Below are 21,312 nucleotides of genomic sequence, written 5' to 3' on the forward strand. Positions count from 1 at the left end.
CTGCTTGACCACTAATTTAAATACTCAACACAAAATCTAGGATTACTTGATGCTTTTCTTTCTTTCATGCAGGCTTACAATGACCTTAAAAGCATTAACTCAATGTGAGGTCACAGAATTATTTTAGCTGAGGATCAGTTGCTTAATAACAGTTTTTTCAGAGTCATGTAATCATGCAGGCTGAAAGGCTCAAGTAATTCTTTCATTTTCTGCCTATGTATTAGTGGATTTAACCACTCCTATGCACAAAGAGGAGAAATAACAGATTTTCACTACTTGGGTTTACAGTGTTCAAAACATACAGAGAAGCACATAACTGCAAAACTAACCAGCTATTTCTGTAACTATTTAGGAAATCATATGCTGTTTGAAAGTCAAACATCAATATAGTCACCTCTTATATAGTACAAGCAAGATCTCACAGTGTTTTACTGTTAGTAATTAATAGCTTGTCTTTGACTTTATCTTAACTCAGTTAAATAAATTTATGAGCTGCAGTAGGCAAAAACTAATAAATTTATTTTTAGTCATAATTTTAATGGATAAAATTTAGTCTTATTATAAAGTGAACTTTCCCCTGATGAAATATTACGTTACATAAGCAAAATATTTGATTTTGACATTATTGTGATACTGTCTGTCTTTTTCAGTGTCAGAAGTATTTATGATTTTAAACGGGACAATGCATGGGTAAAATATTTTCAAAAAACTGCAAAACTAATGGAATATGTTCCTGCCTTATAATAAACAATTGTTGAATGATGTTTATTAAAATTGGCTCTCAAGTGACAGCTAATAAAAGCATAGTTCTATTATGCATGCTAAATTCAGCATTCCCAAAACTTAAAAGCATATAGATCAAAACAACGGAGATAAAAAAATCACCAAGACAAAATACAGCAACACCAGTAAATGACAGGGAAATAATTCAGACTTAAAAACGACTTATTATTTAGTAACTTGTAACAACAATTTATAGAACTAAATTAGAGGCGAATCAGAGTCTTTCTGATGTCTTAGATATACAATTTCTCTAGTGCATAAAGTTTGATCATACAGCAGAGGAATTCACATTACAAAGTCCCCTTCAAAAAAAGCAAAAAACCCAGTTTCTCTATGTTTCTGCTTCCAGGTTACACTTAATCATGGATAATGAAACAAGAAAAAAAAAGTTTACAATAAAATATAGTTATTAACCTATTTTCATTGAAACCCCTAAACATTTCTTCAGTATTTGGAGAAGTTAGACTTGTCTATATGCAGTGTGTTTCTATGTGTTTCACATATTGTCAGACTACACCTGCACTGAACTGCACCAATACTGGATTTAATGAGCTTTGTGTCCTTTACTTTAACCACTCCATTGGCTCTTTGATGTTGCATAGGCTTGGTGTGATGATGGAAAGATTGCTTTGACCATGTATTTTCACCTCTGTTTCTAAAAGGTGAAGGGCAAAACTTTTAATCAAGGAGCAGTTTATTTTTAATTAGGAAAAATATAATTAGGTATTATCACCTAATTGCTATTACTGATGGAGAAAGTCATATTTTCACAAGTAGTGACCCGTGCTGTATTATCACTCTGCTGTTTACTGCATAATGAATCTGTATTTGTGTTTGGCAGCTAGCCAGCAAAAATTAAAAGGTAATCAACATGCTTCTTTGCAGCCCGGTCATCAAAGTCACTGGCTTCACAGATGAGTAAATAACAGTGTTGTGATCTCCTAACAGAAACCCTTCTTTAGGAATAACTATATTTATCTCCTCTGTCAAGACATCAAATGATACTTGAAATAACCATATACAAAAAGCTTTGCAAAATAGATTAGAAGAACTGTGCTATACATCTGGTGTTGAGTTAAAAAACTCTTTAATGTCTCAAGGCACCACCACGGTAGAATTTTATACCTGCAAGTAATCATCTAATACACTATTATACAGTTAAGGTAATGTATTAATAAATAGCTTGTGCAATTCTGGGAAGCAATCTATAAAGGAATGTTAGATATACAGTAGGCACGTACTATAATACAAATAAAAACCAAAATCCCTAGAAAAAGCATGCTGAGCACCTTTTGGTATAGGTTGAGTTTCTTATTCTAAACACTATGTAAATCTTAACTTACAAAAGGTAAAACTGAAATCTTATAGTATCTACTTATTTAAAGTGATTTTCCTGGGTATTTGCCTCTATGTCACAGGATTACTCTTAGGGACAGAGGACTCTGGTACTGGCTGTAAAGGGCTCTCTTGTTCATTCAGTTGTGCGTTCAAGTTTTCAGAAGTTAGGAGAGAAGAATTAAAAACTATTTCACTTAAGTCTGATTTTATGGATACGAGATGCGGTTCTTGAAAACTTAATGGTTCTTCTACTAATACCTGTGTATTTTCTCGTGTCATTCCTATATCTGACGGTGACTTTCGTTTCATTCTTGTGTATGATTTGTCTAAATTCTCCATGCCTTGGTCAGTTTTCTGAAATCGCCCAAAGAACCAGATGAAGAAACCAAACAAAGCAAAAGCCAGCAAACTTGGGATAAAAGCCAGGCATTTGACATCAAGGCTAGAGCCTGTGAATCTGCTGTGCAAGAACATGTCTCCTTCAGCATAGGTCCGGTTGGTCAATGGGTTAGTGTTATTGGATCTCCACTCCCAAGATAACTTAGTTCTATTAAGGTCTTTCAAGCTTTCGGAGTCCTTCACTGTGTAGATCTTCTGTCCAGGACCAATATATTGACCATATTCATGAGGTTTGTAAAATATTTGGTTCTTCCACATATTCAGATCCAAGATTAAAACAAGGAAGATAATTCCATAGTTAAACCATTTGCCTGTTTGGAAAAAGAAAGTTCTGTCATCTGATATATCCAATTTAGAAGCAGTACAAATGCAGTCATATAAAAGCCACCCAGAGGAAAAAAAAAACAAAACCATTTTTTTTAATTAATCTTTAAAGTAAACCTGTAATAAAATTTCCACCATAGTCAGATTTATGCTGAATATCCCCTAGCATTACACAATTAGGGCTGGGCACATAATAAAATAGTTTTGTAAGACAAGCATAGCAGTATATCAATTGAATGCACATTGCAGTTTTTAGGTGACCTGTTGATTAGACCGCTAGGTGATGTGGTATAGATCAATAAACCTAAAGAAGCATTAATTCCAGGGCTTAAAAAATATTCACATGGAAATTTTCCATGAAAAGACCATATTTGATAGAACTGTTATATATGCCAGGAATGACTGAAGTGACTGAGGTTTTTGGGGTTGGGTAATTATGTAAATTTAAAGAGTATATATGTATTGTTTGATATACCAACCATGGTACACAGACATATTCAGATGGGGGAAATTGGATAAACTGTGATCTAGAGATATCACACCCTCAAGAAATATTAAGCACTGATGATAGTTTTGGGAGGCTCTTCAGCTTAGCTTTTCTATAGTTTGTGTAGTAAGAAATTCCTCCAAGGAGTGACTCATAGTCTAACATTAAGCTCCTGCAACACTGGAGGTGCAAACCTTTCTCCTTTTATTATTTAAAATTGCTCTTTCACATGCTTCCTCCAGGAATCCAAAAGACGTTAAAGATAACTTTATGCAATTGCAAAGTTGGCCCTGCTTTGAGTAGGGTGTTGGAACAGATGAACTCCAGGTGTTCCTTCTAAACTAAATTATTCTATGAATACTCAAAACAAATTATACTATTCCCATAGTCAAAGCACCTCTTACGTTCTAGCTGGACATATATTAAGATTTTACCTGTGCAGTAAAATGACTGGCACCACCCAAGAACACAGCAAATCTACACGTCTACATTATGTGAAAGGACATTCATGGAGGAACGTTCCTGGTGGTGATGAATGATATTTGTCTATGCTGGATTCATATCTAAGTATGTTTCAAGTGAAAAAGAAAATGACCGTCATCAGAGTATCTATCAAATTATTTATGTTATTGGCTTGTAAAGAATAAATGGATTCCTTTTTCTGAAAGTCTGTGTGTTCAAATTGTACGACCAGAATGCTCCAGGAGGTTAAGGAGGGTAACTCCCTGCATTTCAGCAATTGTGTTTAATAGTCCTCTTCAATCTAGATTATACTTCGATTCAAAATGAGGAATGTTAATTCTCATGTGTTACTGTCACTATCCAGAAATCAAACTGCACTGAAAAGACCCTGTAGTCATACCTGTTCACATAAAACCATATTCACTTAATAATGAATAACTCCTCTAAATGTTTTCTGAGTTTTCATCGATTTTATAATTGATTTGTTAAAGAAAATAATGATCTCAGAAGTTTACTTTTTTATTTTTATAATATTTAGGTTTCTTAAATCAACACCAAGATACTGAAAATAATGCTAAAATATGAAATAAAGTAACAAACAATACAATCTATCTTGATGCTGTTTCCTGCAGGTTTTTGCCCTGTATTACACGTGTTTCTCTCCATCAGAATAACCCTAGCTTCCCCATCACGTATGACCTTTCAACAGACAGAGACAGAATATATCTTGCACAGAGTGTGTTGATGGAGTGGCTGGGACACTCGTATTCACTGACCAATTGGCTGCTGTCAAACAGAATACAATGGTTGACTTCTCCCTGCTTTTTCCTCAGCTGGACACTAACTTAGGTGACTGTCCTTTACATAACCACCATTTCTTAGCACACAATGATAACGCCACTATTTTTCAGGTTCCCACCCTCTGAAAAATGTTTTTGAAACTGGCTGTACATTCAAAAGTTATTTGATGCTGAATGTTGGGCAAAGAAAGAGTGAGACTAAGCCACACAGAGAACTTGATCACATCATTCTCATTTTCTTAGGAAAACAGGCTAAACACAAATTACAATGAAATAAATATTAGAGCTATTATCTGTTTATCTATGGCAGGTTTGAAAGAAAACATGATTTACTACATTCTAAACTTCTTTTCTCTGCTATGGTTGTTCACTTGTACACTTCTTGAAAAAATAATTTGTCATCAAATATTACTCTGTGTTTTATCCAGAAAGCAATTCCTTGCTGCATTGCCCCAAAGTTAACTCCTTATGCCATATTCTTTTCCCAGGAAAATGCATTAAAGTCCATTCAAAGAAAATTTCCACTTCTTTTTTTATTGGCTTAATCAAAACATTATCTGTGGTACTTTGTGTTTCTTCAGAGCCAGGACAGGTGACTTTCTAGAGAGATCTGTGAGACCTTAGGATGGTAGGAAGGGGAAAAACTCAGGTAGTACCAGTATTGCTCTTTCCCTTCAGCTAGACATCGCAAGAGTGAAGATGTGCTGGGAGAAAACAGACAATCAAAACATCAAAATATGAAGCATAATGAAATGGGGACATTATTGAGATGGCCTTTATAAAGGCCAAAAAACACTGTTAGTTTTCTTGATTGTAGATTTCAGGTATGACTGACAAAGGAAACTTGGACATTGCAATGCTGAGCTATGACCTGCCTCCTCTTTAGGCCTGATGGCACCCTGTGGATTCACAGCAATCACCTGTGTGACCACATTGTCCTGAATGTGACACATGCAGAGCAAGCCACCTAAGGAACAAGACTTGACATGGCTGCCTGCTGCTGGTGAAGAAGTTGTATGAGAAGCTAGCAGAAAACGCTGAAAATGCTGATTAGAGGTAGCCAGATGCATGATCTCAGGCTTCATGCAGCATCTATCCCACACTGTGGTTTCATAATTGTGAATCTCTTCTAAGGTGGAAAGATGGATCTGTCTATGAAAGGCTCCACTCCTCTTATGTTAAGAATTTGAGTGCTCACCTGATCTAAGAGAGAGATGCATTTCAATTATTCCTGTTTAATAAAAAGCATGACCTTGAAACTCCCTCACTCAGCTCCTAGGCAGAGTTAAGCAGGCAGGAGCACAGCCCGAGCTCCACTATTGGGATCGTTGGGTAAGTGTGGAGTAAAAAGAGCGCTCAGATGCAGGCACCCCAGTTAACTTAAATGAAGATCAACCTGTATGTTTAAGTGGCCCCTAGTTTTCTAAGAACTGTCTGTTCTATAGCGAATCTTCTCAAAACCCCTTAAATTTCAAATTTCTAGACAATTTTTCCATCCTCTGCATCACTGTCAGGCTCAATGAACTCTATGATTTTTCCTTTTCTTTTGAAAACTATTGTCACCAGAACCAAACACTGTATATGAGTAACAGTCTCAATATAACCAATTGTGAATACAATGACATCTCCCTACTCCTGCTCAGTATTCCCTCTAGCCAAGGGCTGCGTTAACCTCCTTAGACACAAAATGACTGGGAGTTAGTGCTGTCTTGGTTACTTACAGAAGGTATTTGCCTCTTTTTAGAATACAGTGTCCCCTGCTGTCTATCCCTCTTCCAAGACACGTACTTTGCTGCTGTACTAGCAGGTGTGATGGCCAAATAAATCCAGGTTACCAAGCAATCCTTCTAGATCAGTGATAAATACGTTGAAGCAGACTGAATCAAGAGGCCTGACAGTCTCCACCCACAAACATCTATTTGATGATCATTGCCTGTGACAAGTAATTTTTGAGACTTATACTGACAGACCTTTAATGCTGTACATGTGTGTAATCTATGTATATGAAGTGATTGTCGACTGCAAATTAATTTTAGCATAATGCTTTTTATAGCAAACTTTAAGTCATGTATTAAAGCTTATACAGTAAATAAGCTTGGTAAACTAGAAGTCACTCCTGACCTCTCACCTTGCACATAAACAAGCTTAAGTTTATGGTTTTGCAATGGTTCAAAATAAATACATTATGAAGCCATAGATACTAATTTTATTTTAAAATTACATTTATAATTTCTTTTACAGTGCTGCAACTCTCATTCCGGATGAAAAGTGGTAAAGGAAAATGGAGCCGTAAACTATGAAGTCATTTAATTTGTCTCCTAACCAATTACTGTATGATCCATACCACTATTGCTCTGGGGTTGGCTCTACCCCAGTGAGGTCTATGTGGCCAAGAACACTGGCATATATCTGGCACCATTTAGCCCTCTTAAAGCAGGTGGATTTTTCACAGACACAATTTGAAATGGAAGGATGTAGTAAGATCAGCTCTCAAGACTGGAAGGCTAATCAAGCATTTCAGCAAACTGCAAAGAATTACACCCAGACTCTTCAACAACGAAGTTACAATGAAGAAAATCAGGTGGCAAAATAGGCTGTGTCATTCAGCCATGCACTACCTAAAAAAAGACCTGGTTAGTAACTGGCTTTCACAGAGCTGATGTCCTTACATGCTACACTTGACTTTGAAGAGGCAGGAATCTCATCTGGTGTATTTGGAAATGTGGTGCAATATCGAAATTTGGTGCAACAAAGATCTGCAAAAAGGAAACCTGGAGGTATAAAGCTAGCCAAAAGCATGCACTGGGTGTCCTTACCGGGTTGTGATACGAAATGGGAAACCTTTTACTAGGCATTGTAGCCTACAACCACTATTAGGGGATGAAAACTTGATCCCTGTTTTCTGAGAAAGCATGGCTGTTGAGGAGGATTGTATCCTCATCATCAGGACACTCACCAGAAGGGAAACCTTAACCCTAGAACCATCTCCACTTATGGCGGTTTGGACCCGCACCATAGGACCATGTTCAGAGGAACATCAGCCTATACAGGACTCTGCTTATAAACATCCTCCCCTGCCTGCTGAAGCTGAACAAACATGCACTGCATGCAAATGCCAGGGGCCTTCTCATGGTAAAAGAGGTATAGATTTTTCTTTTTCCTTTTTCCAGAAAGGCACTTATTTTCACCAACTGATGTTTGGGCAGTGGTCATTTTTAAAGAGGCTGATGAGGTCTATGAGAGGTTCAGCAACCAGTCCACAATCCCACATGTAACTGATTTACTGGACAATTGAGGCAGATCCTGCAGGTCCAAATATACGAAACCAGTTGCTGATTCTGAAGCATCTTTATTTTTATATGTTCATTCTGTAACAGAACAGTCACGTCCTACAAAAGAAATCTCGTGTAGAAGCCATTCCTCAGCATTCCTCCTGAGGTCAAGAAGAAATGTGAAAATTCCACTTACAAAGGCTAGACTCAAGTGGCCTTATGGTGTGCAACCACAGCCAGAGGCTAGTGTAGGAAATGTTGATTTTAGATTCTTATCTCAATTGCAATTTCTGTCTTAAAACATTCAGACACCTCTGTAAAACATTCAGGTATCTTTGAAAGGTTCTTTATATCTTCTGTCATGTTAGTGTTATTAGTTAGATACATGTATACAGACTATTCACAGCTGAACTAAGCTGCAAATCCTCTGAGTTTTTTTCACATCTGTGTGCATGGACAGCTTTGTTTTTACCTCTAACCTTTCTATTTTTGCCCACGGGCTCCCTGAGGCTTCCCTGTGTAGGCAACGCTTGGCCTGAACACTTGTGGTTTAACTCCAAAACACAGCCATGCCAGATATTCGCCAGCCATGAGGGTGATGATTTCTCCTTTGGGTAGAAGGGGACTCTGGCTAGATCAGCACTCAGAAATGTGTTTATAAACAGCCAGAAAAATCTCCCATCTGTTTTTATACTCACACTTTAATATTTCCTATTTGAAACTTATCCGCATACTTGACAGCAGATGCTCTTGGATCTCCAGTGCTGCTATTAAAGGGTACCAGTCAGTCCCCTTAGTGTCTTTTAACAATGAAAGAATCTGAAGTAACAAAATTTACTTTTAAGTTTTACAAATTTTCCTGGGTATTATAGCAACTAAAAGAGACTATGTATTTTCATAAACAGTAGTCCAAGACGGAAAACACACATTTTGCAATGAACCATCTGCCAAGGGAAATCCAGATGTGTTAAGCAGATGCAGGAATTCAAGGGTTTTTTTGATGTTCATAGATAAAAGCAGCTATCAAAACAGGATAAAAACATTTAATACTAAGTAGATACTTGCTAGGAGTTCCTAGGTGCAACAAAATTCGAGCAAAACAAGGTACTCAGTTACCAGTAAAAATAAGGTATGCTTTTGATAGTAAATTTAAAATTACACTGAAGCATATTAGCTACAGGATGCAGATGTTAATTCAGCATTACTGCCAAGTTACAACATTCAGAAATCACAAGTCAGGCCTAAGAAAGCATGTTAATAGTTTAAAGCAGTGAGATGAGTTAAAAATAATACCCTTAGTACTGTTTTATTTATCTGGTTTTTTAGGCATTGAATTATGCAGAAGCAACATTTCAATTTTTTTCTCTGCAATCATAAGCTTTATTTTGTGAAAGCTGAAATTCTCCTGTCACTGAATTCAGGAGCTAAGCCTGTAAAAAAATAATTAAAAAAAGCAACTGTCTTAAGACTTGTAATGAAATCAGGAGAGTTGGCAACACAGAGCATGTAACTGTGAAATGCTTCATCTGTACAGAACTTGCATGATGCCATTAAGCACACAGCAACAGAAAGGTGGTTTAAAGCCCTTCACTCTTCTTAATGCCCTTTTACTTAGAGCTGCTTCTTTGTTGGACCTTTGCTCATTGGAGAAACCTAGCATCAAATAGGGCTGCTCAGGGCAGTCCTAGAGCTGCTCTTATTTATATCAATCAACAGTGACCAAAATAGACTATAAAAGAACTTATGAAGAATAAAATTTGCCAGGAAAAAGATAGCAAATGTTATTTCAGCCATTCTTTCTTTGTCCTTGCTATTTGGGAGAAAAGGATTTCTAGTTTCTACAAATCAGGGCACAGATTACAGATTTACAGCCTGACTTTATCCCTATAGTAAGTACTAAAATAAACGATATTGAGGCCTTGGTCTTCTTTTCCTGGTTTTTACTAAAAAGAAGTCCTGTGGTTAAATTTAACATTCTGGATCCCATGTACTAAACAGGGCTTAAATACAGCAGGTTCCTGCCATTATCAGTGTCCTACCCCCATGTCACCTGCTGCAGTTGCATTCATGTGCATCACTCTCTACCTTCATTTTAGACTGGATTGCATTCATCTTCTTATATATATTGAACCAGTTCTTTCTTTTATTAGCTCTTTGATTTGAGTAGAAAATTACAAGTAACTACACATCCACACAATAACTAGAGCTTGAAAATGATCCAAGATGATACCCTAACCTAAGACAAGAACTGATGGCAAGAACAGATGGTTCAAGCAAAACTTACCCAAAGGGAGGTTCTTGTGCCATGTGTTATGGCTGTTTATTAGATCTCCTAAAAGGTGGTGTAGCACCAAGATAAAACAGGCACTCAGTAGACAGAGTACGTGATGTGCAGTCAAATGGATTGATTTGTCTAGTGAATCTAATAAATGGATCTTGTTAATGCTGAGCAGGGAAAAATATTCCTCAGCCCCTATCCATTAGCTCATCCTCATTAAAAGAATGCCTTCTTGCCAGAAAATCAGAAAGGCCTCCAGTCCTCTCTGCAGAAGACTTTACAATGGATAAATGTTGGCTTCTCTCGGCTGGTCTATTTTCAAACAGCAGCTCTGCTAGCGGTTGTATTTCTCATCCCTAATTTATGCTTTTTGCTGTTGCTTATTCTTTGCTTTTCCCTGATTATCACCAATATCCTTGTCTCTTCTACAATGCAAAACTGATCTTTGTGCTTCATCCCCTCTTCTGCCACCCATTTTCGTCTACATTAATTATATCCTGAGTTTCTGTATCTGATATTGCCACTCACCCTACCATGCCTCAGTCATTGTGTTCCTCTGTGCACCCATTTTCACTACTTCTTATACAACTGAGTAACTGCATGGCATCTGGGAGCCTTGTGGGACTGAAACCCTTTGAATTCATGCTCTAATCTCGAGAAGTAGAAGAAACCCCGTTTTCACTGTCTCTGAATACCATGATTCAGATGAAATATTTGATGCTTAAACTGCTTTTTTCCCCTCTCCTCTCCCTTTTTGCTCACTTGGAGAGAAAAAATGTGTTTATCATATACACACCCCATTTCTTCTCACCCTACCTTCCAGTCACTGACCACGGGATCATTTACTTCATCCTGTTCCATAAATCACTAGTGGCTCAAATGGTCTAACTCAGATGTGCCCCAGCCCTTCTTTCTTCTTGGCCTTTGTCTTCTCTTTCAGGGTTCCAGCAAGGCACCTACATTCAGTCTTGAAAAGCTTTCTATGCCTCCATCTGTACTCCCTACTGGCTCATTTGCCTTCCCTCATTCAATAGCCAGCAGGTAATTTTTGCACTCGTTTTCTCTTTTCTGTTTTTTAATCTGATCACTCAGATTTCTACTTTCTCTGCTGAAAATGCCTTTTCTGAGACCTCATTCAGCCTATCTTGACTGAGTCCTGGGTTTGTCATTCTTTCCTCTTCACCTTTGCTTTTGCTGCCTGGTGACCTTGTGACTCACCCGCTAGCTCTTGGCCTTATCTTTATATCATCTCTGAATGCTCTTTTTGTCCCTGCTCTGCAGGACTTTTATATGGCTGTGCCACTGGATGCTCTCATCTATCTTATTCCTGTATGTATCATGTGCTGTGATTGTTTATATTAGCAGTTAAAGAGCCCTGTCAATTCACACCTGCATTCTTCTGCTATCCATTATTACCAAATTCTTTCCAATGCAGAGAGAGTAGCTATGCTCCTTCTGCATAGCTTGAAGGTAAAACCAAAATATTTATCCCTATTTAACCTTCTCTTTTTCATTCCCTACTGTTATTAAAATACTGTCTCACAGTATGCAAGGATCAAGTACTTTTTATCTATATGTACCATTCATTTGAGTAACTGCAATTCTATTATATTTGAGGTTATTTAACTGTCTGCTTCTGGTTACATGACTGATGGAAGTATGGTTATGAGTGGCCTTTGCCAGATGAGAATGACCAAAGTTATGAAAAGAAATTAGCATAAATCATAGCAAAGGCATCTGAAAGCATAAGAGATTTTAAAATGAAATAAGCTTCTAATTCCCCTGGAGAGTAATTTTAGATAAAAGATCTCTGAAGCTACATTAGGTATTACTTAGTGTCACAAGAAGTTGCTGAAATCCATGAAAAACAGCAGGTCTCTCTGATTCGTAAGGTAAAGGTTCCTCATTTCCCTGAGCTACTTATATATAGATGATGTAGATATAGACAGATAAATGCATAGAAAAATAGTAATCTGGGACATACACACACATAAAGTATGTTGTTAAGAACATACATGAGCATACATTCATTACACAGAAGAAGATCACCGTGTGCCTGTGTCACAGTCTGTAAGATTACATACCTGTTATATGTATGTGATACTCCTCTTTGAAGATTTTTTGGAAATAAGGTACTTTGAACTGCATGTGTGCAGATGGCAAGCCTGGAAGATTCACTTCAACATCACCCATAAAATGTGGAAATTCCCAGTCCTGTGAAAAAAAGAAATGTAAGAGCCTAAATATAAACTTTCATTTTTACTTTTGCCCTTTAAAATTACTTCAATTAATAAAAGGGAAAGGTTCTATTTTTAAGCCTCTCATTATTAGATTTTCTTACTTTGGCTGAACCACTTGAAATAGAACACCTTGTTTATATTACATATTACAATATGATTTTTACTTCATCTCCATGTAATTATGTGTTTGAAAGCTCACTTCAGAATAACAATATTGAACCCACTGTACCACTGATAGTACAAAATAGTTAGTCTAAGCATAAGAATACCTGTATAGCAACCTTGCAGTACTAGTTACAAGTTTGGTTACTAATCTGACAGTTTATAGGTAAGAAATTGGTAAACCAGGCCTGACCCTTTCAAACATTTCATGTATCTGCATTCTACTTGTTCAGTCTATAGGGTGTTTTCTGTATTTGGCCTTAATACCTCTAAATAAAAACTCCCTGCAAGTGCAGGCAGGCCCTTCAGCAGAATCTGCCTGCATCAATCCAAGCACAGTTTTTTCCACTGCTATATATCAGCTGACAAGGTAATGCTGGAAATGTGGAAGCTCTTACCTATAATTATGCAGATATATAACTATTTGGCAGCATATGGCAACCCAGCTGAGGAGGAGCTGCATTTAAAGGAATTTTTCACTTGGTTATCTGCACCCACCATCAGTCACTTGAAGATGGGTATAATAGCATGGCTCATTACAGCCAGAACTGAAACTCTAGCGATAGTGCTAGAATCAGTATGAGTAAGTTACTCTGTGTGCTGCAGACTGTTGGTGATCTGCTGTTAAAAAAATACTGGCCCTGTCCCCATGTGTATCCCTGGCTTTGTATCCCATAAATTAGTGCAACAAGCATCTGAATTACTAAAGGTAAGATAAAAGAATCTGGAATGTGGGCAGCTCTGTGAGTGACTTGTGCTTCCTTCACATGAAAACCATTCCAGTGCAGACCTACCTAGGAGAACCAATTCCTTTCTTTCTTTCTTTCTTCACCCCGCGCCCCCCACCCCCCCCCCCCCCCCACCCCCCCCAAGTTTTGTAAGGCTGGAAAGTTTCCTACCAGGGTAATGAAAAAAATAATTCAAAACCAAGAATCATCTCTGAAAGATAAATCACCATATATAACTTAACTTCCAAGAGCTGCTAAGTGCTCCAACGTTTTCTGCAGTGGAAGGGAAATGGAGGTTTTATCAGCAGGGAATAGCATGGCCCAAAAACTAACAGCAGCTGATTTGTACTAACTCTTTGTGATACTGAGTTAAATGGATTAACAGGAGTATAAGCAAGAAGAAAACCTGACCCTCTGTACCTGGTTTTCAATGTTCATAGTGATACAGAAAGTGCCAATTTACAGATGCAGAAGGTAAGAGAAATAAGGATGCTTTCCTTTTGCCTTATTACTAATGCAATACATGCACTCCTTGGTCACAAGGTATGGTAATAACTGCCCTGCTGCACAATCCCTTACACTGCATCTGCAAACATCCCCTTGCAGGTGGTAGACATTCAAAAAGTGCCCAAAGATAAAAATTTTATGGGTGTATGCTCTTAGTTCACAGTATCTAATATAGATCTCTGGACTGGTGTCTCATGTTAAGTCATACATACTCTCAGCCAGGAATAAATAGGAATAAATACATTACATATTCCTGAACATAAATGAATGGAGAGCTGTGGGCTGCATTAGAAATAAGTAAATATGGGACTATAAATCTGGCCTGCTGCTCTTGCCTTGCCGCAATGTTCCTACTGTGCCTTTTGCCGATTTACAGATAAAATTCCACGGGGGAGGGGCGGAAATCATACAGAATTTTGTATTGGACTGTGTCTTTGCATCTGAGTTTTATTAAAAAGTTCAGCATTTTTTCTGATCTGTATAAATATTACCTGATAATGAGTAACTAGAACGTCAGCTCTGTCAGTTGTGCAGTTTCCCCTTATTTGTCTCAGCAAACAACTACTGACACTGGAACATATTTCATAAAACAAAAGCAAAAGAGAGATGTCCAACCCCAACAGTGTACTGTTCACGTTATAATAGACTGGTAAGTGGACAGCCCATTAGAAAAATACATATTTGACACTTCTAACTATGGCTACCTTTCACACGTACATTATTCCACATTTTCTACATATATACCTCATATTGTATGAAGCATGCCTGAATTGTATGATGACCGCTCTTACCCTCTAGCCCCATAATATCACATTGCCATTGCTAGAGAGATGGGCACAGGCTGGCACTGTAGACCTCACAGCTATCAACAACTCACCAGTGCTCAGCTAAAGAAATGCAGATCCAGGGCTGGACAAAACTGCTTTTAGGGGTAACTAGGAGAACAAAGAAGTATTGAACACATGTGAAAGGTGCTGTGTATAGTAAACCTGGGTGTAAAGTACAGCTTCAGATCAGTGAAGAAACAGCAAGGTCTAAAAGTGTGTTAGCAAACATAAAAATGCCCCCAAGTAAATCCTAGAGTGGGGAAAAAGAAACCATCACAATGAACATCATATACTTCCCAGTAAATGATTCCAGATGCCAATGACACATCGTAAGCCACCCCACCCCACCCCACCCCCACCCCCCGCCCCACACTGAAACTGCCCATTTCAGGACCCAAATGAGCAGGGGGAGGGTGGATGAAACACCAGCAGAAGTGGTAGAAACTGACAAGTGTGTGTATAACAATTTTGACATTACTTGTGTTACTGCAACTTTTTTCCACACAGAAGTATTATTTTCTGTAATAATTAGATCCCAACTAATAATGATTCTTGGATTATAATGTTAAAATTTAAATGATGCTAATAATAAATTGTTGACTTTATAAGGTGTTTCTTCTTCACCCATAAATAACATTTCGAATATAACACCTTTATCACTATGATTATAAAATCTGTTATTTAAGAACAGTCCCACTGGAAAAACAGAAATAAAAAATAAAAACAATAAAAAAATTAAAACAAACCACAAAAAATGTATTTGAAAGCAACATTAAAAAAAAGAAACTAAAATAATGAGTTAAACCTACTGACTTCCATGAAAGTCACTACAGCCACAGCACTTAGGAAAACGAAGCTTCAGCTTAGGTGATTAAATAGCCTTCAGGGCTTCATTTGGCTCACAGCTTTGGTAAGTGTGAGCATTTACTGTCCGTGTAGTGATATTATCACACGTGAACACATAGCTGTAGTATTATTATTGTGCAGGAGAAGAGCAGATGACTATTAACTTTCCAGGCTAATGCAAATATCAGATTGTCAAATCCAAATCCAATAAAGTAGCCATTTTTCTACCTAGGTTCTGAGAAAGTGTTGTCCAAAATCTTTTGATTATGTTGTAATTTTTTTCCTTACTCACTAACAAAAGACAACTTAATCTCAGCAATATCCAGAAAGCCCTTTTTCCAAGAATTTCAGGGTGCCTAGTAGGAATAATAGGTACACTAATAGTGCAAATGTACAAGCCCCAATAATCTAACTACTTCCTTCTTTGGAACACAGCTCGTGTCTGCATCATGCTTTCATACACGCTATTTTCTCTCCATAGTCTCTATTAGTCTGTGCTACCAGTTTGTGCTCATCTCTAGGACATGAGTGACATATGCTATGTTCTTTAAGTTCTCAGCTCATAATTATGCAAAGTTCACTTGATTAGCTTTAGTTCTTACTGCTGAGGTGCCTGTACTCTGCCATATCTGGGATATCATTAAGAACTGGGTCCAAAATACCATATTTAGAAAGTATCTCTACTGGTAGAGTTTGAAAAATAAAGCCATGCAACCATACTGTTAGCTCATATTTATATCCCTCATACTGCATGAACAAATTGTTTCTTCTTTAAATCTGTCAGTATAAAATTTCTAATATTCATCTACTTCAGTGATTTCCAGCCTGGGGGGGGTCTGCAGCATACTTCTATGCAGTTTATGAAGAAGAAACCAACCCACAACTAACAGGCTTAAATCAGCTGCACAGAGGTCTCTAACCTCACCGGCAGGTTTTGTGGGATGTGCAAATCCAATTAGGTTATTGCCCCATTTCACTCTAGTCATGAGGAAAGGGCAGCCAGAGGGTGAGCGTAAGATCGCTGAGGGGTTCATCCTAGTGTTGCAACAGGCAGAGGGAGAACCTCTGGTTTCCATCAGCTACCTCACTAAACCCGGAAGCACAGACAAAACCAGATGCTGCAAAAGAGAAGATCGTGGTATTTTGATTTTCTTCCCTTTGCTTCTAGTTCCCCATGCCAAACAAATGTGCACACTCTCTGCTGCAATGCCAGGTATTAGTTCAAGACCCTACAGTGGCACTTGTAGTACTGATTTGGTATCTCTTTAAGTAAAGATATTTTTAGTAATGGTAACCAAGCATTAAAGTTACACTTTCTGATACAATCTGGCCCTTCTTTGCCATCATCTGAGGAAAAGAGAAGGCACTGCCTAAGGAAGCCCTGTCCTGACCTCGAGCCAGGACACAGCTCCCTGGGGCTCCCGGCGAGGCAGCCCAGGGGCACGCTGGCAGCACCCAGCACCCTGGCTGGCTGCAGATTGCTCCTTGCTGCTTGGTGTTTTTTGTTGCAGGCTCCAGGTTGTGTCTCCCAACTCCAGAGGACCAGGACCGGGTGCTGGCAGGATTCAGCAAGGATCATAAGCTGTCTGAGAGGGCAATGCTAGCCCTCAGCAGACCACATCCCACGCTTCATGCACACATGACTCGACACCCCTCAGCCACCAGCCCCTTTCCACCCAGGGAAAATTGCCAAAGAGAAAGTGGGACTAGAATTAAAACCCAGTAATGATTAATAGTAAACAAATGTGCCATGTTTTCAACTCTCCTCCTGTCTAAATGTAGCTCATCGGGTGTTTGGTACACAGTAAATATGAAATAACACTAAAAATAATATAAACAGTGTTCGGATATAATCATGGAAGACGACAAATGCACACTGAATATTTCTGCTTTAAGTAGTGATGATATATGCTATATTTAATGCTAGGCACACATTTGTACTTTAAACTCCTGAGTATAATAAATAAACAAAAATAGAGGGAAGGAACTGAGAAAACACACATATGAATGTGTATATGCGTTCCAGAAAATGCCTATAACAATTTTTAATTTATTAAAAACCTTTTAACTTATGAGGTAGACTACTGTGTGTTTTCAGGTATCTTTGCATCTCTTGGGTAGCTTTGTTTCAACTCTCAGAACATGGCAGACAGGTAGACAGCTAGAGGAAATTTAATGAGGGGCAATGGCTGTATATTTTTGCAAGTGTTTGAAGTAAGAAATGAACAACTGGAATTCAGAAACAAAGACCGCACTCCTCTGTGGTTATCTCTAACTTCATTGCCGTGCTGCAACTTGCAGTGATCTCTGCAGCTGAGATCTCTGCAGCTGTGAGCTGTTAAAATACAAACATCATTTTAATATTTCATTCCAACATACATAAGAAGGGAAATCAGCAGCCATGACTAGAACTCACTTCCATGCCTGTGAGATCAAATCTACCACTCAGTTTCTGCCTTTCTGTTCTTTGCCAATACCTTATTTAAATAGGAAGAAAGTTTGATAGACATTGTGGTTTCTAGGTCTCACTAAACAAAAAAAGTACACATCTACTCAACGTTATCACCTGTACACTTACTTGTATGGCTTCAGTGGGGTTACTTTTATCCCACAGCCAAAGTTGACATATTATTCTTCAAAAGACCTCCTGCTTCATGTTGGCACTATCAGTGCTAATCTATTCATAGTTTTCAAGTCCGGAAAGTTTTATTCGATCTGCTCATCTGTTTTGGCTTCACCTGCTTGGATTGTTATTTGCCATAACAATCACAAAATCCCATCAGGAGCTGTGGCACAAAGTCACAGACACAGCTACACCTTTTGTCTCAGTCTTGATTTAAAAAAATTCAAAATACGGAAAATCCACTGTAACAGTAGAGTAACTGCTTCTGTTGAGCTCCAAGCTGCTGAGACAGAAGACTGAAGACAGCTTCCAGGACCGGATACAGGTATAGAAAGGCTTTCCTTGCACTATACGACAATGTATGGCATGGACATATCCACAACCTTGCTGTCATTCTCCATCATCTTTGTGCTCTTTTCCTCCTCAGCTTTTGCTTAGCTTCGTCAAGCTCCAGGCCTTTCTCTAGAACCACCACTGCAACTCTTGATCGTTTTCTCCCTTATTTGAGACAATGATAAGAAGACAGCAATAACTCCCTCCTTGAGGGTTAAAGCAGCGATATGGCCTCTTTTTATGTGTGTGCTTGGCCTCGAACGACCCCTTCCATTAAAAAATCATTACAGAATCCTTTAGTCTATTATCTATTTCTGCTTATTTAAAGACAACAATTCCCAGGCCACACAGGTCCCAAATAAGCCCTGGGACTCTGCACTTTGAATTTACACATTAATGCATTTTGAGCGTAGACAAAACTGTGTTATGCACATGTCCTCAAAACAGTGACCTTTGTTACGGAAATGTCCGAATTGGTAGTTATCTTTTCCACAGCAAGCTCAACATAATCTCAAAATTTCAGACTACCTGAAATAAGAAATGCTTAAATAATTTCACTGAAAGACCCGTATCCATGCCTATACTCACTGACAGATGCCTGGTTTGTGATAGATGGTACTCCCACGCTCTCCCCTGTGACTCTAGCTTGGGTATCATCTTCTATTCACTCCTCACAACCTGGTAGTGCCTTGATACTGCAGATCTGTTCTGCATAACATACCACGGATATGATAATTCCTATCAAACCCCACAGCTAAAATTTTTATTGAGGCTCTCATCATCTGCTGTTCAGTTACACTGTCATCTTACCTTTCCCTCTGGCCTTCACAAGTGCAGTTATTCTCCACCGATATGAACACTGCTGCAAAGACCATTCTCCCAGTCTGTTTCTTTGACCACGTCATCTTTGATCAAATAAAATATAGGCCACTTCCTTTCATATTCAGATCCCTTCAGATCTTTCACTACCCTATAGACAGACTGTCTATATGATGGCTGCTTCTTCGATCAGTCTGTAATTCAGGCTATGAATCTTTTCTGTATTTAAATAAACTTTCCCCTGCGCCTTTCCCTATCAGCTGCAGAGCCTTCTACTCTCTTATTCTCCTTTATAATTCTTCTTTGCTATGAGAAAACATGAGGATGTCATGCATTAGTCATCCTGGATTACCTGTCATCTTGACCGATGAAGTCACTATTGCTTATAGCCACCTGTCTAACCAGTCATAACTCTTGGCTTTTCTTTAGTAATGGAATGCTCTAGGACTGGAATTGTATTTTGGCTGTCTTTGAGCATCATCTAGCACAATACTGCCCCAGTTCTCAGTGATCATTGCTAGTTTCTTGATAGGACAAATATTGCTAGTAGTGTGAAGAATTAAAGGCTATCAATTCTTTCTGTTACAATAGGAACAAATTGTGTTTCAAAACAAGCCAGTGTACAAGGAAGGATGGACACTAAAAGGTCTCACATCTTGGGATGTGTAGTGCCCAGGAAGAATGGTAATCACCATTTCTCACTAAGGGAGGGGACTGTTCTTTCTTGCAGCTACCACTTAAATGTTAACTACTCACAAGAGTCAAAGAAGAGCAAGGTGAAACAACTTTATCTATGCCAGAAGTGCAGCAGGCATCACTAAGTGCAGCCTCTGTGCACACCCAGGATGTCCTACCAGCAAGTCCACCAGTTTTTCCATCATGCACATGTGAGGTCTTGCATATCTCAGTGTTACTGTGAGGTTTCTCTTCTTTGTAATTCACTCTCACCTGTTGATTAGCTATTCATGACTGCTGAAAAAGCTGATTAAAAAAGGCTGCTCAAAAGTAAATGTTCTTCTATTTTGTCTCTGAGTTTCTCAATTTTTTTTAAGCTTTTACTCTTGCTTTGCTGTTTCAAACATGCCTGACCTTGGTTGAGCTAAATAGCTATCAGGTAATTCATCTGGATGAGAAATGTCGGTGTGAGCTTTCCCAGTTAATTCTTGAGTCTGATAAACACCTAAATATAGTGGTAAATGTTATAATACTGTGCACCTGTCGGAGACAAAGAAATCAGCTCCTGCAAAGCAACTGTGTCTTGTTCCCTGCGTGAAACTTCCCTAAACCACCAGCAAGTCAGTCATAATGGTTTTTCTAACTACCTCAGCAACACACTTTATGAAAGCCATTTCTGTAGTGAATAGGAGAAATGAACATTCACTAATAATATGCAATACCTATATTTACAGATTTGCTGAGGCTACAGCTTGCTGTCAAGGGAAATCACTTATGACAGAGCAGTCAATCTTTCTGGTACCCTGAAAGACCAAATATCTGACTATGATGTGGAGATTAAAAATAAATTTTAAATAAATTGCTATGTAATCATCTTCAACAATATGAGTACATATGCACTAATACACATACCATTGCATTATGGAAAATATACCCACATTGCAGCTGAACAGTAATTCTGGAGCATTTCAGGATTTGTAAAGACTACTAACGCCATTTGTACCTATGTGAGAACAGTAAGCCCTACCTTTTTTAGTACTTCAGAGTACCAAAATTATATTCATAAAGTTCTGAAGTCATTTTGCATTAAGGCAACTGTCTGCAGCTAATTTCAGCTGCATTAAAAAGTATATTGTCCCTTTCTCTTTCCAAATACACACATATATGAATTTTCTTGTTGCCTGATAGTCAAATCTTAACAGTGTTTTTTAGTGTTGCCTGAGAAGATATATTCGCAGTAAAATACCTGAGCAGATATTTTCCTCTCTATGAGCTTTGCAACATAATAAACATGGTGTTAGAGAAATGATGAATATCTGGAGCAAAGGGATTACTGTATGTTGCTCACTGTAGGTGAAAAGTAATTCAGTTGCCTCGACGTTAGAAGTGGATGGCTGAGGAACCATTCT

The 21,312-nt window shown here is 38.2% G+C and overlaps 1 protein-coding gene across 2 annotated transcripts in view; it reads right to left on the reverse strand.

The window, feature by feature from the left end:
- Window positions 1-721: 721 nt before the first annotated feature.
- The window catches only part of TMEM117 (transmembrane protein 117), a 235,217-nt gene continuing 214,626 nt past the window's right edge, over window positions 722-21,312 (reverse strand). For both annotated transcript variants that reach the window (XM_005242091.4, XM_055808321.1), the window contains exons 7-8: window positions 12,228-12,357; window positions 722-2,831 (exon numbers count right to left, since the gene is read on the reverse strand). In XM_005242091.4, the coding sequence (XP_005242148.1) occupies window positions 2,191-2,831; window positions 12,228-12,357 (771 nt within the window). In that variant the 3' untranslated portion in view covers window positions 722-2,190. The remainder of the gene's footprint in view (window positions 2,832-12,227; window positions 12,358-21,312) is intronic.

Source organism: Falco peregrinus, chromosome 6, assembly GCF_023634155.1.
Source record: "Falco peregrinus isolate bFalPer1 chromosome 6, bFalPer1.pri, whole genome shotgun sequence".
NCBI classification, from domain to species: Eukaryota; Metazoa; Chordata; class Aves; order Falconiformes; family Falconidae; genus Falco; species Falco peregrinus.